Source organism: Vanessa tameamea, chromosome 8, assembly GCF_037043105.1.
Source record: "Vanessa tameamea isolate UH-Manoa-2023 chromosome 8, ilVanTame1 primary haplotype, whole genome shotgun sequence".
Classification (NCBI taxonomy): domain Eukaryota; kingdom Metazoa; phylum Arthropoda; class Insecta; order Lepidoptera; family Nymphalidae; genus Vanessa; species Vanessa tameamea.
This window is the reverse complement of record NC_087316.1, coordinates 6,871,838-6,887,691: the sequence shown is the minus strand read 5'-3', so window position 1 is coordinate 6,887,691 and position 15,854 is coordinate 6,871,838. Positions and strand designations below refer to the sequence as shown.

Here is a 15,854-nt window from a genome sequence, read left to right as displayed (position 1 = left end):
CCTTATATTCTGAAAGCACTTAAGAAATCTAAACGATTAGAAAAATATCCTAACCCTCCATTTCCGAATGTTTATGTTTTATTTCCAAGCATATAAATGAGCATTGCATTGATGATTTTGCCCATAAACTGATCAGCGGGCATGGTCGCCAACCAGCTACCGAGGCTAAACATCCATACAATTCCATTTCAAATTAGTAAACCGTGTAAGGCGTGACCGAAAACAATATTTTTAAGCACACAATTTATAGCGTGTAATCACGCTTTGCAAAGCTGGATGGTTAACAGCATTTTTTATCTTTACCATGGTTTCGTAATGTTAATGATTTTTAACTTTAACACAAATTACCTTCTAAATAATATATCTCTGATAATTATATCTGTCCATTTCGCTTTACATCTTTTACAATAATTTATGGTTATGAAAACATTTAAAACAACATTTGTTTTCAAAGTCTTACCTTTTGTTCGCGAACAACCTTGGAAAGGATCACCTTCGAAACCCAATTCACAAGCACAAGTTGCACGGTGATCTACCACGGTGCATGTTGCACCGGGACCGCAAGCATCTACGCAGGGATTTTTGCACTTCTGACCAACGCACGCAAGGACAGCAGGACATTCAGCACTTATTGTGCATTCGGGACGGCAATTTGGTGGAGACCCAATATAGTTTGGTTGGCAACTACAGGCAGGCATGTCTCCAGCTTTAATGCATATGGAGTTTGGTCCACAAGGAGAAGGCTCACAAGGGTCAATCGGAGCCAATGGTGGTGCTGAAACATTACAAAAAGTCATAATTATGAATATGATTTTATTCGTTTTCGTTTATTATATATTGTAGTTATCTTTACCTGGAGAGGGGTAGCAATAAGTAAATGGATCGCCTGTGAATCCATCATTACATGTACAGATAGGACTGTGTGCGATAACTTGGCAACGAGCACCGCGTCCACATGCACCTTCACACGGATCGCGGCATCGGCGGTCCACACAGGCCATTTGGAGCTTACATTCCGAGCTTACTAAGCATTCGGGTCGACATGATGGTGGAGAACCAATATGTCCAGCTCTGCAAGAACATGCTGCTGCACCGTTCACACTCACTGTACATTCGCTGTAAGGTCCGCATGGTGATGGACTGCATGGTGATTTTGGGTTTTCTGTAATTTAAGTATAAATTTTATTTTTATTAATAGTTAAATTAATTTAAGATTGATTTTATTTCTGTTAATGTACTTAGTTATTAAATAATAATTAATTTGTAATTTGGTATGTATGATAATAACCAAATCCGCTTTTTGGCAAGCAAAAAATAACAATAAAGCTATAATTAGGTATATCAAGGTTTTTTATCATGTTTCCGTCGTTATAGTATTAAGATTACCTAAATGCCTGGTAATTCTTGTGGTATTATTAATAATTTACAAACGTCTGTGTCGATCACGACAATGCGTACAATGAAAGATAGTTTGTTTAAATAAAGTTTAAGAATAAAAACAAAAATGTTATAATGAAATCAGTATCGCGCCAATAGTCATACATGTATCGGAACTGTACTAAAAAAAAATTCAATCCCTATTTTTTAAGTGCCTGAATTATTAGTAAACCTTACCGTGTTTAACTATTTCTGTACAAAATGTGAATGGATCTCCTGATGTATTTGGTGGGCAGGTGCATGATGGTATGTGGTTGTAAACAGAACAAGTTGCTCCAGTACCACAAGCACCTGGACACGGATCCACACATTTTCCACCTTGACAAGCACGAGTTGGGGAACATTCGCCATTCGTAGAGCATTCTAGTCGACATCCCGTGTAAGGATCACCGAAATAGCCGATGGCACACGAACATGCTCCTGCCTCGCATACAGCATTGCTACCGCATGGTGATGGATTACATGGATCTGATGCCGGAGTAGGTGTTACTGTAAAAGAGAAATCATTAAATTATATCATATTTTTCAATCTATCTTCATTTATATATTATCTTATTAATCTAAGTCTAAAATCGATTAGGCTTAGTAATCTAAGCCTAATCGATAATATATAAATGAATGTATACATTTGAAAGTATCATAAACAAATTAACAGCTTTTTTTAATAAGCTTACCTAATATTTCTGAGCACTGAATAAATGGATCACCAGAGAAACCCAATGGACAACTGCAGATTGGTATGTGATCTTGAACTCGGCAATCTGCTTTAAAACCACAAGAGCCTTCACAAGGATTTCTACATTTTTCTGCAATACATGCTTGCTGTGATGGACAATCAGTATTTACGAGGCACTCTGGACGACAGTTTGGAGGAGCTCCGATATAACCAATCACACAAGAACACGATGGATTACCATTTAACGATCGGCATTCGCTGTACGGTCCGCAAGGACTTGGTTGACATGGTTGTATAGGTGTTTCTTTTTCAATTATTGAATATTGTACCTCGCGACACATTGTAAATGGATCACCAGTTGTTCCAGCGGGACAACTACATAAAGGACTGTGATTGACAACTTGACAATGTGCACTTAGTCCACAAGTTCCTCTACAAGGATCGGCACATTTTAATTTATGACAAGCTCGATCTGATGGACATTCACTACTAACAGTACATTCGGGTCGACAGTCGGGAGGAGCTCCTCTATATTCCGGAAGGCATTCACATGATGCTAATTCGCCATTCTCTCTACATATACTGTTTGGCCCACAAGGTGAAGGTTGACACGGTCTTATGTCATGTATAATTTCTTTTTTGACGCATTGTACAAATGGATTTCCTGTATAGTCCTTCACACAAGCACATGTTGGAACATGATTCACGACTGTACATTCTGCAAATGTTCCACATATTCCTGGACATGGATCTGAGCATTTATTTCTTATGCAGGCTTTATCAGCCGAACAATCTGAACTTAGAACGCATTCAGGTCGACAACCTTCATATGGATTTCCTTGGTATCCTTCTAGACAAGAGCATGCCCCAGCGCCATCTCTATGACTACATACTGCATTAGCTCCACAGGGAGATGGGTCACATGGTGTGATAATATTTTCTGCAATAAAAGTAAAATTAAATAAAAAAATGCTACTATTTATAGAATTAGTAATAACTTTTAGTATGATTGTTACTTTTGAGTAATATATTTACCTTCTAAAGGCACACAGTGCAAGAAAGGATTTCCAGTATATTTGTCTTTGCAGAGACAAGAAACAGTATGGCTTACAATAATACAATCTGCATTGACGCCACAAGAGCCAGGGCAAGGATCTATACATTTATTTCTTATACATGCTTGATTAGAAGGACAGTCAGGATTAATGACACATTCTGGTCTACAATTTGGTGGTTGCCCAACATAATCATCTGCGCATCGACAATTAGCTTTGCCATTTCGTTCCATACATAGAGCATTCGGTCCACATGGTGAAGGATTACAAGCATCTACTGGGTCGGGTAGCATAGCAACAATATCATAACAACTTTTGAATGGATCACCTGTTTGACCTGAATTACAACTACAAATAGGACTATGATTTATAACTTCGCAACGTGCTGATATTCCACAAGCATTGATACAAGGGTTAATGCACTTTTGATTAACGCATGCTTTGGTTGAAGGACATTCAGAACTGACGACACATTCTGGTCTACATGCTGGAGGCGAGCCTGTAAAACCCTCTATGCAAGCACAAACTGCCGTGTTTTCCTTTGTTCTACATATGCTATTTGGTCCGCATGGAGATGGGTGACATGGATCTTTCGGCAATGCTTTTTCTTTTTCCATAGGTTGACAATGTATAAATGGATTACCAGTATAATCAGTCATGCAAGAACAACTCGGTATATGGTTTATTACATCACATTTAGCATTTTGACCGCAGACTCCAGGGCACGGATCAAGGCATTTATTTCTGAAACAAGCTTTGTCTCTTGGACATTCTTGACTACCGGTACATTCTGGTCTACATGATTCATATGGATTTCCACTATAATTAGGTAAACATGTGCAAAAACCATTATCACACTGTGCATTTGGTCCACAAGGAGAAGGGTTGCAAGGATCTGATGGAACTGGTGTCGTAGGAGCTGTAATTATTTTTTATTATTAATCGATGATCAGAAGCCAAATAAACATTTTTTAATAAAATATACCGAACCTTCAGTTATTTGTGTACACCTAGAGAATGGATCTCCAGTATATCCTTCATTACAAACACATACGGCTACATGATTTAGAACGTGACAATTCGCTTCAACTCCACATGAACCAGGACAAGGGTCTTCACACTTTTGTCTTACACAAGCTAAAGATGCAGGACACTCAGAATTTATTGCACATTCTGGTCTACAAGATGGTGGGGACCCTATGTATCCTGGTAAACAAGAACACGCCGGTCCACTAGCTAATAGTTGACAACGTGAGTGTGGACCACAAGGTGATGGTGTACATGATGGTTGTTGCTCGGGTTTCGGTGGAATTGCTGTAAATGTTTTTATTATTAATTACAAATTATCATCCGCGTAATAAAATTGTTATTAAACAAGTAAAGAAAACCTACTGTAACATTGTGTAAATGGATCTCCTGTCATGCTTGCTGGACATGTGCATATAGGGTTATGATTTTTTACAAGGCAATGAGCTCGGAGGCCACAAGTATTTGGACAGGGGTCGTCACATTTTTGATTGATACAAGCTTTCGATGTGTCACATTCACTATTTACAACACATTGAGGTCGGCATGATGGTGGCGAACCAATATAGTTTGGTAAACAAGAACAAACAGCTTGCATGTTGACCTGTCTACATTGACTATTAGGACCACAGGGTGTAGGTTCACAGGGATTTTGTACTGGTGTAGCTAAAAATGAAAAATTATTAGTTTCTTCTTTTGATTCCATGCTAAACATTATTAATTAAAATATTGGGAAACACTTACGTTCTAGAACTATTTCTCTACATTGGAAGAATGGATCTCCAGTGAATCCAAGTGGGCAAGAGCAAATAGGAACATGATTTTCGACGGTGCATTGAGCTAATTGACCACACGTTCTAGGACATGGGTCTATACATTTAAATCGTGTGCAGGCTAAGTTATAAGCACAATCATCATTATTTTCACATTCTCTTCGACAACCATTTGAGCCGTATGGATCACCTTCGTAACCTTCTGAGCAAAAACAGGCACCTGCACCGTTATACTCACGACATTCTGCGTTAGGCCCGCAAGGGGAGGGGGTACAGGGACTGGACGTTGGTGTCATCTCGGTAGCTAAAAATAATTGTTACAAACATATATTCTAACAAAAAATTACTCTAAAATTATAAATATATATATACAGGTTGACTTTGTAATCGATAATAATCTTTTCCAAAATAATAAATAAAGAAAAAAAAATATTACTAATTGTAAGACATTCATGGTTGAAAAAAAGTTTAGATTAAGATTAAACATACATGTACTTATGTATCACAGAATACTCTCGATCAAAAGACAAACAAAATACCCAAAGAGCGCTCACTAAGACTGTTCGGAATGGAAAGGACTCTATACCAAACAAAATTGTTACTAGAACATTCGATTATGTTAAATTTTAATTATTATATATAAATAAATAAAGTATCTAGTGAATTCCACCATCTCCATACTTATTCGAAACAGCTAAAAGTTTATACCTACTAACCATTTTTTTATTTAAACATAATTTACAGCCTCATGATAAGACAAATTTTTTAGCGCATAATAATGTTTAATAAAATTATTATGCACTAAAAAATATATAAATGTGTAATCAAAAATAACTAAGTCAATAAATTCAAAACGAGAAACCATGTCACAAAATTTAAGGTCGGAGTTGGATTTGAGCCCACACTGATAACTGATGATGTATTATCGTGAGAGCGATTTTTACCCTGATCTAATCATTGAAACGCGATTTGAGGTACTGTCTCTCTCTCGTTGCGTATGGTCTTATCCATGATAGCGGCATTCTTTTGATTTATAATTTAGACACTATTTTTTATTTACTATTGTAAACTTTTATTCGTTTTATTATAATCCCAATTAACCTAGTATGACGAAAAAACTCTTGTTTATGGTGATAATAATTTCAAAGCCGGTTTATTTTTAAATTACAAAATTAAATACAAACAATTAATTAAAATCATACATACATGATATGATTAGTTGCGTGCAAGATATAAAGGCATCTCCGGTGAATCCTTGTTGACATGTGCACATTGGTTTATGATTTACTGTTAAACAAAGTGTATTTGATCCACACGTCCCTTGACAAGGATCTTTACAACGCTCATTTTGACAAGCAGCATTACTTGGACATTCTGCATCAATTGTACATTCGGGTCTGCAGTTGGGAACTCGGCCTATATAGTTAGGTAGACAAGAACAGGCAGCTTGGTCTCCAATAACGCGGCACTCAGAATTTGGTCCACAAGGTGAAGGAACACATGGATTTGTTGGCACTGTTCCTAAAATATTTTTACCTTGTAAATTCAACGGCAAAGTTACATAGAATAAAATTCATGTTGCTGTCTTTTTAAACACATTATTAAAATGGTTTATTTAAAATAACTTACTTTCTTCGGGGCTACATTTAGTAAACGGATCTCCCGTAAATCCTGATGTACAACTGCAAATAGGATTATGCGTAACAACTTGACAGCGCGCATTTAGCCCACACGTGTTTGGACAAGGATCTATGCATTTCTTATTAACACACGCTTTATCTTGTGGACACTCAGAGCTGACTATGCATTCGGGCCTGCATGAGGGCGGAGTTCCGATATAACCAATATCACACGTGCAGACGCTATGACCATTCACTGCACGACATAGACTGTTGGGTCCGCATGGTGAAGGTTGACAAGGATCTAGCTGTTTTTCATCTATACCTGAGATAGCTAAAATTAAAAGTTTTATTTAGTATAAATACAAAGAAATCCCATCAATGTTTGATGTCTGATATTCAAAGAATATTTTTTTACTAAGACGTACCTTTACCCATGATTTAGTACCGGGATAGTTTTAACAGTTAGCGTACTCGGGTTAAAGATAAATGATATATACGCTGCTTATTATATACTTTTATAATATGTATAACTAAAAATACTCACGTTCTAATTCACACTTTGTTAATGGATTTCCTGAATATCCGTAAAGACAGGTACACGTCGGTGAGTGGTTTACAGTTCTACATTCGGCATTCATTCCACAAGATCCCGGACACGGATCTTTACATCTATTATTAGAACAGGCTTTATTGCGATCACAATCGGAATTAGAAACACATTCTGGGCGACAGCCTGTATATGGGTCTCCAAAATATTCTGGCAAGCAGGAGCAAGATCCAACTCCGTTTCGTTCCTTACATAGCGCGTTAGCACCACATGGTGATGGATTGCATGGATTCGGTGGCGGCTCTGATGTATCTGGTACATATAAATTAGTTAGTATAATTTGTAATGTGTGCATGAGAGGTACAGGTCAAAATGAAAAACACAATTCCTATAACTTACATTCAATATATGAACATCCACTGAATGGATCACCTGTGTGTCCCGGCAAACAATTACATAATGCTACATGATTCGCTACAGTACATTCGGCGTTAAAGCCGCAAGAACCAGGACAAGGATTTACACATTTTTCATTTTGGCATGCAAGATTACCAGAGCATTCAGCATTGATAGAACATTCAGGTCTACAGTTGGGTGCAATACCAATGAAATTTGGTAAGCAAGAACATGCAGGCGCTTCTCCGACTACTTTACATTGAGAATATGGACCGCATGGTGATGGTATACATGGATTTCCTTTAGGTCCCATAAAGATAGGCTCTAAGAAAGAAAGTATAATAAATTAAGAAAATATAGAAAAAGAAAAAAGTTCAGAAATAAAAGAAACATAGAAAGTACAATAATAAAATCATGCAAACTTGAGGTTATTAAAAATAAAATATTCAATTATATATCAAACACATTTTTTTTATATCAATTATATTTATTTTTTTGTTTTTTAGTATGGTGATCGTAATATTCTTACTTGGCTCTAATTGACAAACTACGAATGGGTCACCAGTAAATCCTGCTTTACAAGTACAAATTGGATTATGGTTTATAGCTTGACATCGAGCATTAACTCCACAGGTACCCGGGCATGGATCTTTGCACTTTTGTTTTATACATGCTTGGTGCTGCGGACAGTCTGTACTAGTAACGCATTCAGGCCGGCATGTTGGCGGTGATCCCACATAGCCCTCTTGACAAGAACAAACTCCGTGTCCATTAAATTCCTTACAATTACTATAGGGTCCACAGGGAGACGGCACGCAAGGATTTAGGTCTTGCTGTGAGGCTACAATATAATATAAGGTAAATATTTATCGTTACTTTATAAAATCCATAGTTTTAATTGATGTTGCTTACGTTGTCTTTCAGGATGACAGGATACTATAGGATTGCCGTCGTAACCATCAATGCACAAGCAAATAGGATTGTGATGTGCAACATTGCATATTGCGTGTACTCCACATGCCCCTTGACAAGGATTTACACATTTATTGTTTGAGCAAGCTTGTTCTAACGGACAATCGTTGTTTGTGACGCATTCGGGACGACATCCAAGATATGGATCTCCTAAGTATCCCGGTAAACAAGTACAAGCACCGGCATTATATTTTTCAGTACATTTCGCATTTGGTCCACACGGAGATGGATTACAGGGATTTGTTTCATCTTCACTTGGTACTGTCACTGTATATTTAAATATAATTTATTATAAAATAATAAATACAATCTACAATCGATTTTATGGTCGATAACCGTTAACTTACCTATAAAATAACATCCTCTAAAAGGATCTCCAGTATAACTTTCTCGACAGTGACAAACTGCTTTATGTGCAATTACAATACAATTAGCATTTGATCCACATGAGCCATCGCATGGACTTAAACATTTTTCACTAATGCAAGCAAGATTGCTGGGACATTCTTCATCATGAATACATTCTGGGCGACAGTTAGGGGCCCTTCCAATATAACCTGATTTACAAGAACAAGCTGGAGTCTCTCCTACCACTCGACATTGCGAATTTGGTCCACATGGTGTGGGTATACAGGGATTACCAGACGGCTTTGATTCTGGTCCTAAAATAGTGAAGATTGCTTAAAAACGGACTCAAAGAGAAAAATTTAAATTTATGTATATTTATTATTTTATTGCTTGGAAATAAATTTATCTTACTTTTTTCATAGGCACAATTGACAAATGGATCACCGATATAGTTCTGAGGGCAACTACATAAAGCATTATGATTGACGACTGTACATTTTGCGTTTGTACCGCACACTCCAATACACGGATCACTGCACTTTTTATTTATGCATGCTTTGTTTGGCATACAATCACTACTGACCATACACTCGGGGCGGCAATTGGGAGAGGAACCAAAATATTCTTCCTGGCATGAACAAATAGCGTGCCCAGAGTTAGCGTGACAATGACTGTAAGGTCCACAAGGTGACGGTAAGCATGGATCAGTAGGTTTTTCAATAGGGCCTAAAAGAAAAAAAAGGAGATCATATCTTAATTTACAGATATAATTAAGAAAATACTTTCATAAAATATATTAAAAAATATATTCTCACTTATGTAACATGATGTGAATGGGTTTCCTTCATAACCCAACAGACATGCACAAGCCGGAGCGTGATTATTCACACGACATTCTGCGTTCATACCACAAACTCCAGGACATGGATCTTTGCATTTATTATTTATACAAGCTCTATCTTTTGAACAGTCAGAATTTAAAACACATTCTGGTCGGCACTCAATATAAGGATCGCCGTAATATTCAGGTAGACATGAACAAGAACCAATACCATGTCTTTCTTTGCAAACAGCGTTTACCCCACAAGGAGATCGAGAGCATGGACTTTCAAGATGTGGTTCGATAGCTAAAATAGTACAGAGTTATTATTATTTGTAAAGATAATCTTAGACTATATTTTCTGTACTCAAACTATTCCTCAAGTTTCAACTTACTAGGAGCAATTGAACATCCAGAGAATGGATCACCCGTATAGCCTCGGTCACAAGTACATATAGGTATATGTTTTACAACATTACATATTGCATGAAAACCACAAGAACCTGGACAAGGATCATTGCATTTTCCAGAAATACATGCCAAGTTACTTGGGCATTCAACACTCATTACGCATTCTGGTCGACAATTTGGTGGTTGTCCTATATAATTATTTAAACACGAACATACGGGGATTCCATTTAAATCACGGCATTGCGAATGTGGACCACAAGGATTAGGTAAACAGTTATCGATTGGAGTCATTTTTTCTGAAATTTAATTAATTTATATATAATGAAAATTATTGTGTTAAAACGTTTTTCTAATTAAAAACTGATAAACTTACTGTCTTCTAAAAAACACCTTACAAACGGATCGCCAGTATAATCACTTCCACAACTGCATATAGGATTGTGGTTCACAACTTGACATTCAGCGTTAATCCCACAAGTACCAGGACAAGGATCTTGACATTTATTATTTATACACGCTTTACTTGGGCGACAGTCGGAACTGACAATACATTCAGGTCGACAATTCGGTGGAGAACCGACACAAATATCAAGACACGTACAAACCGCGTGATCATTAAACGTACGACATTTACTGTAAGGGCCACAGGGCGAAGGGTGGCATGGATCTATCGGTTCCGGAAGAGCTGTATTGTAAGAAAAGATATAAAAGGTTGTACATAGAATGAAAATAAAGTATAAGATAACAAAGAAAGAGAAAGAGGCTTACTTATAACAGGAGTGCATGCATGAAGAGGATTTCCATTATATCCAGATAAACAATAACATGAAGGTGCATGATTTGTGACTCTACATTCTGCGTTTTGTCCACATGTACCCGGGCAAGGATCTACACATTTATTATTAAAACATGTTCTGTCAATAGAACAGTCTGAATTCATAACACACTCAGGTCTACAGCCTAGATAAGGATCTCCGTAAAAGTCATTAATGCAAGTACACGCACCAGCACCATTTCGTTCTTTACAAATAGCATTAGATCCACAAGGTGATGGGTTGCAAGGATGTCGGGAAACCTCTTTAGGAGCTGAAATTCCGTTTAACAGATACATTTGATGAAGTTTTTCTACAGTCTCATGCAGGAAAATTAAAGCTAACGTGCATATAATTTTAAATCAGGTTATATCAAATAAACTTACTTTTGAGGAGACTGCAACCGGAGAACGGGTCTCCTGAAAAGCCATTGTCACACGAGCATATTGGCTGATGATTTTGTACCACACAACGGGTGTTAAATCCACAGGAACCGACGCATGGATTAACACAGGTGCCACTCAAGCAAGCAAGAGAAAGTGGGCAATCCTGGTTTATAAGACACTGAGGTCGACAGGCAGGAGGAGCGCCTAGAGTACCTGGCTCACACGCACATACTGCCCTGCCTGTCTCGCTTCGGCAAGTTGAATGCGGTCCGCATGGCGATGGCAAGCAAGGGTCTGGAGCTGGATGCATGATACCTAAGAAAAATTATATATTAATATATGATTGTTTATTTTTCATTTAATTTAAAGATAAGTAAAAAAAATAGTGAGATATTTCTTTTAACCCTGAAATCTCAATGGGTTTCTTTTTTAAATGGACAAAAATATATTCTTGAAAAATTACTTACTTTTTTTGTAACAGCGTATAAAGGGATCGCCTTCGGGAATATTTTCTGGACACATGCAAATCGGATTATGACTGACAACGTGGCAACGAGCATCTACACCGCAACTGTGAATGCAAGGATCTCTGCATTTTTGATTTATGCAAGCCTTTGTCGTAGGGCAGTCTGAGTTTACAGCACACTCAGGACGACAAGCAGGAGGAACGCCGAGATAACCGGCGCGACATGAGCACGCCGCTCGATTGCTGACCACGTGACAATCGCTGTTGGGGCCACAAGGTGAAGGTTCGCACGGATTGATAGGTGTCGCTGTAGCAAAAAAGAAAGCGTTATTTCTTAATTGTACCAAAAATTAATATGGCTTATTACGTTGTTACTCATGACTATAAAGGCTGTATGAAATATATTTTGTAAGATTTTATAAGAAAATATGTATTGAATCACTTACGGACTGCATAAATTCGACGACAGGAAGAGAATGGGTCACCTTCATATCCTTTGAAACATGTGCAAACAGGAACATGGTTTGTAACAATACACTCTGCATTAACGCCGCATAAATCTTTACAAGGATCCCGGCAGTGGTTAGATAAACAAGCTAGATGATTTGGACAATCTGAATTAAGAGTACATTCTGGTCGACAACCGCCAGCATAAGGATTACCAATATTAGGTGGTATACATGAACATCTAGCGGCATTATTTGTTACAGTACAAACTGTGTTTTCACCACAAGGCGATGGATTGCAGGGGGAAGCAGTATCATCTTTTGATACTGCTATACATCCAATAAAGGCGTCACCTTTGTATCCTTCTAAGCAGCTACATAATGGAGTGTGGTTTACCACGTTGCATACAGCGTTGTTACCACAGGATCCTATACATGGATCAGCGCATTTTTCATTTATGCAAGCTCGATTTGGTGGGCACTCCTGGCTTATAATGCATTCTGGCCTACAATACGGTGGTGATCCAGAATAATTTGGTTGACAAGAACATACAGGATGATTAGATTTTATTTCACAAACTGAATTGGGTCCGCATGGTGATGGTAGGCACGGATTTTTTTCATTAGGTCCATTTTCGTTAAATGCTGTACAAACTGTGAAAGGATCTCCTGTTTCTCCCGGTCCACAACTACATATCGGATTGTGGTTAACTACAACGCAATGAGCACCTATGCCACAACTTCCATGACATGGATCGATACATCTTTGGTTAACACAAGTTTCTTTTTGTGGGCAGTCAGAATTACTAACACATTCTGGTTGACACATTGGAGGAACACCACGGAAGCCTGGTAAACAGGAGCAGACTGCAAAACCAGATGGTGATACCAGACAACGACTATATGGTCCACAAGGTGATGGGTCGCATATAGATAATGTAGGTGTAGTTACAGGATTATTTTGACACCGAATGTAAGGATCACCAGTCTGACCCGATGCACAATAGCAAACAGCATGATGGTTTACAGTTTCACAAAGTGCACCGACTCCGCAAACATTTTCACAAGGATTTTCACACTTATTGTTTATACAAGCTAGTTTTGAGGAACAATCACTATTAACGACACATTCAGGTCTACACGAAAGATAAGGATTTCCAAAGAAACCAGGTAAACATTTACAAGTCAGAGCTTCATTCATATTTAGGCAAATAGCATTGGCTCCACAGCGAATATTGTCACAAGATTCTGTCAGCACGGCTGAAACAAGAAAGAAGAATAGTTGTGAATAAAGTAAATGATTAAATATGAAATTAAATACAAAGACATTTAGTTTTCTATCAACTTACGTTGTGTTGTAAATTTACAATGCTCATATGGATTTCCTTCAAAACCGTTTTTGCATTTACAAATCGGATCATGATTATATACTATTGTACATTCAGCATTAACACCGCATGAGCCAGGACATGGATCTACACACTTGTTTTTTAAACAGAATTTATTAAATGCACAGTCTGAATTTAACACACACTCGGGTCTACATCCTGGGTTATTGATGGCGTTAGAACCAACGCACATATTACATACAGCAAATTTATCTCCGTATGTATCACAAAGAGAATTGGGATCACACGGATTTGGTGCACATGGTTGAGCTGTCGTATTGTCTTGTGCAATAATTATGGCTGAAAGTATAATATTATGATTTAAACAAATATAAAAAAAAAAGATTATTAACTGAAGAGATCAAAAAAATTTAAAAAATACATACGCCTGTATAAACATTGAACTAATGGATCTCCTATATATCCGTCAGGACACAAGCACGAAACTGTATGATCTGAACATAAACAAACTGCATTTATTCCACAGATGTTACTTTGCAGACAAGGATCTGTACATTTTCGATTAATACAAGCCTCGTTAGGTGAGCAGTCTGAATTCATAAGGCATTCTGGTTTACATTCCTTGGTTGGATCTCCAGAAAAGTCCGGAAGACATGAACATAAAGCCTTATTGCCAACATCTTGACAGATCGCATTGATACCGCATTGTATTTTACTACAAGGGCTATTACTTTTTTGCTCTTCAGGTTCTAAGCAACAAACTAAAGGATTTCCTATCAATCCGTCTTCGCATACACAAACAGGATGATGTGATTCCACATGACACTCAGCGTTAAGACCACATACTCCTGGACATGGGTCACGACATGCGTAACCAATGCAAGCTTTGTCCAGTGAACATTCGTCATCAATTTCACATTCCCTGGAATGGCAGCCCTCCAAACTGTAAGGGTCACCAGTGCTTCCTTCTATACAAGTACATAGTGCTTGCCCATCATATTGAATATTGCACAGAGATTGAGGTCCACAAGGGTTTGGACTACAAGGAGTTTTTTGAGGTTGGCAGCCAATATAAGGATCTCCAATAAATCCAGCTCTACAGAAACACATTTCTCTGTTGTTACTGACGTAACAATCCGCATTTTCACCACAATTTCCAGGTTGGCAGAGAAAAGATACGGGCAACCCAGATTCATGATTACAAGATTTGTAGGCATTTCCTCTTGTGTTTTCTGGACAGTAACATGCGGGTGTCCTGTTTGGATCACAACGCGCCCCAAGGCCACAGGTATTAGGTTCACAAGGATTGCGTGTCTCGACACAGCCACGTACTGTATTTGGACTCTCTACGTAGCCTTGTAAGCAAGTGCATTTTGAAAAACCATTCGATAAAACTGTACATTGTGTATTAGGACCACAAGGAGAAGGATTACAAGGATTATTTGGTAGACGACAAGGTTGTCGAGGAGGGTTTCCTTCATAATTTGGAAGACAGAAACATGCTGGTTTATTATCTACAATTCTGCAACCAGTAAATGGTCCACATGGGTTAGGTTCACACTCATTACCTTCCGGAACTAAAACAAAACAATGGTAATAGTAAAGTTACATTCATAAATTACCAAAAAAAATACTTAAAATTTACAGGTTCCCAGAAAAATGTGTCAAAAATGATTATTTTTAATTTAACGAAATGAAGTCCCTCAGTAATTCAGAGAAAGAAAAACATATTTGAATTGATCGTAACTAATTATTTGTAAAATACTTACTACAATTCTTGAAAGGGTTGCCGGTAAGACCCTTAGGACAAAAGCAGATTGGATTGCCATTATCATTTTCGCAAAGTGCATTTATACCACATGGGTTTGGAGAACAAGGGTTCGAAGGGGGTTCACAACTTAACATTGGGTTTCCAGTATAACCACCTAAGCATTTACAAGAAGCACGATGATTTAGAACGTCACAAATTGCATTTGTTCCACATCTACAAGGCGACTCGCATTTTCCATTAATACACGCCTCTGAATTTGAACATTCATTATCAGATCGACAACCTTGAACTGAAAGATCAAACTAGTATTTATATGCACAATAACTACTTCATATATCAATATATTATATATATTAATGAGAATATTATTATTTCAAAGTTTTCTTAAATGACTTAAAATGGAAGTAAAACGTAAGATAATAATAATAGCGCCTCCAAAAACTATGAATTAATGAAAAACTTTCATGGTAAATAAATTACACTTTTTTATAGAACAGGCAAATGGGCCCGGTAGCTATAAGCAATATTAACCGTTGCTTAG

At 37.5% G+C, this 15,854-nt stretch overlaps 1 protein-coding gene across 1 annotated transcript in view; it reads right to left on the bottom strand.

Moving 5' to 3' along the window:
- Window positions 1–15,854, bottom strand: part of LOC113399940 (uncharacterized) — a 97,000-nt gene that overhangs the window by 43,528 nt on the left and 37,618 nt on the right. The window contains exons 32-57 of the mRNA XM_064215681.1: window positions 15,312–15,602; window positions 13,968–15,119; window positions 13,543–13,881; window positions 12,194–13,453; window positions 11,749–12,054; window positions 11,282–11,596; window positions 10,852–11,169; window positions 10,457–10,768; window positions 10,068–10,379; window positions 9,668–9,979; window positions 9,264–9,578; window positions 8,852–9,166; window positions 8,445–8,771; window positions 8,062–8,373; window positions 7,536–7,856; window positions 7,134–7,448; window positions 6,597–6,920; window positions 6,174–6,488; window positions 4,939–5,271; window positions 4,561–4,860; window positions 4,159–4,482; window positions 3,149–4,087; window positions 2,112–3,053; window positions 1,615–1,926; window positions 854–1,162; window positions 461–775 (exon numbers count right to left, since the gene is read on the bottom strand). Coding sequence (XP_064071751.1) covers window positions 461–775; window positions 854–1,162; window positions 1,615–1,926; window positions 2,112–3,053; window positions 3,149–4,087; window positions 4,159–4,482; window positions 4,561–4,860; window positions 4,939–5,271; window positions 6,174–6,488; window positions 6,597–6,920; window positions 7,134–7,448; window positions 7,536–7,856; window positions 8,062–8,373; window positions 8,445–8,771; window positions 8,852–9,166; window positions 9,264–9,578; window positions 9,668–9,979; window positions 10,068–10,379; window positions 10,457–10,768; window positions 10,852–11,169; window positions 11,282–11,596; window positions 11,749–12,054; window positions 12,194–13,453; window positions 13,543–13,881; window positions 13,968–15,119; window positions 15,312–15,602 — 11,235 coding nt within the window. The remainder of the gene's footprint in view (window positions 1–460; window positions 776–853; window positions 1,163–1,614; window positions 1,927–2,111; window positions 3,054–3,148; window positions 4,088–4,158; window positions 4,483–4,560; window positions 4,861–4,938; window positions 5,272–6,173; window positions 6,489–6,596; window positions 6,921–7,133; window positions 7,449–7,535; window positions 7,857–8,061; window positions 8,374–8,444; window positions 8,772–8,851; window positions 9,167–9,263; window positions 9,579–9,667; window positions 9,980–10,067; window positions 10,380–10,456; window positions 10,769–10,851; window positions 11,170–11,281; window positions 11,597–11,748; window positions 12,055–12,193; window positions 13,454–13,542; window positions 13,882–13,967; window positions 15,120–15,311; window positions 15,603–15,854) is intronic.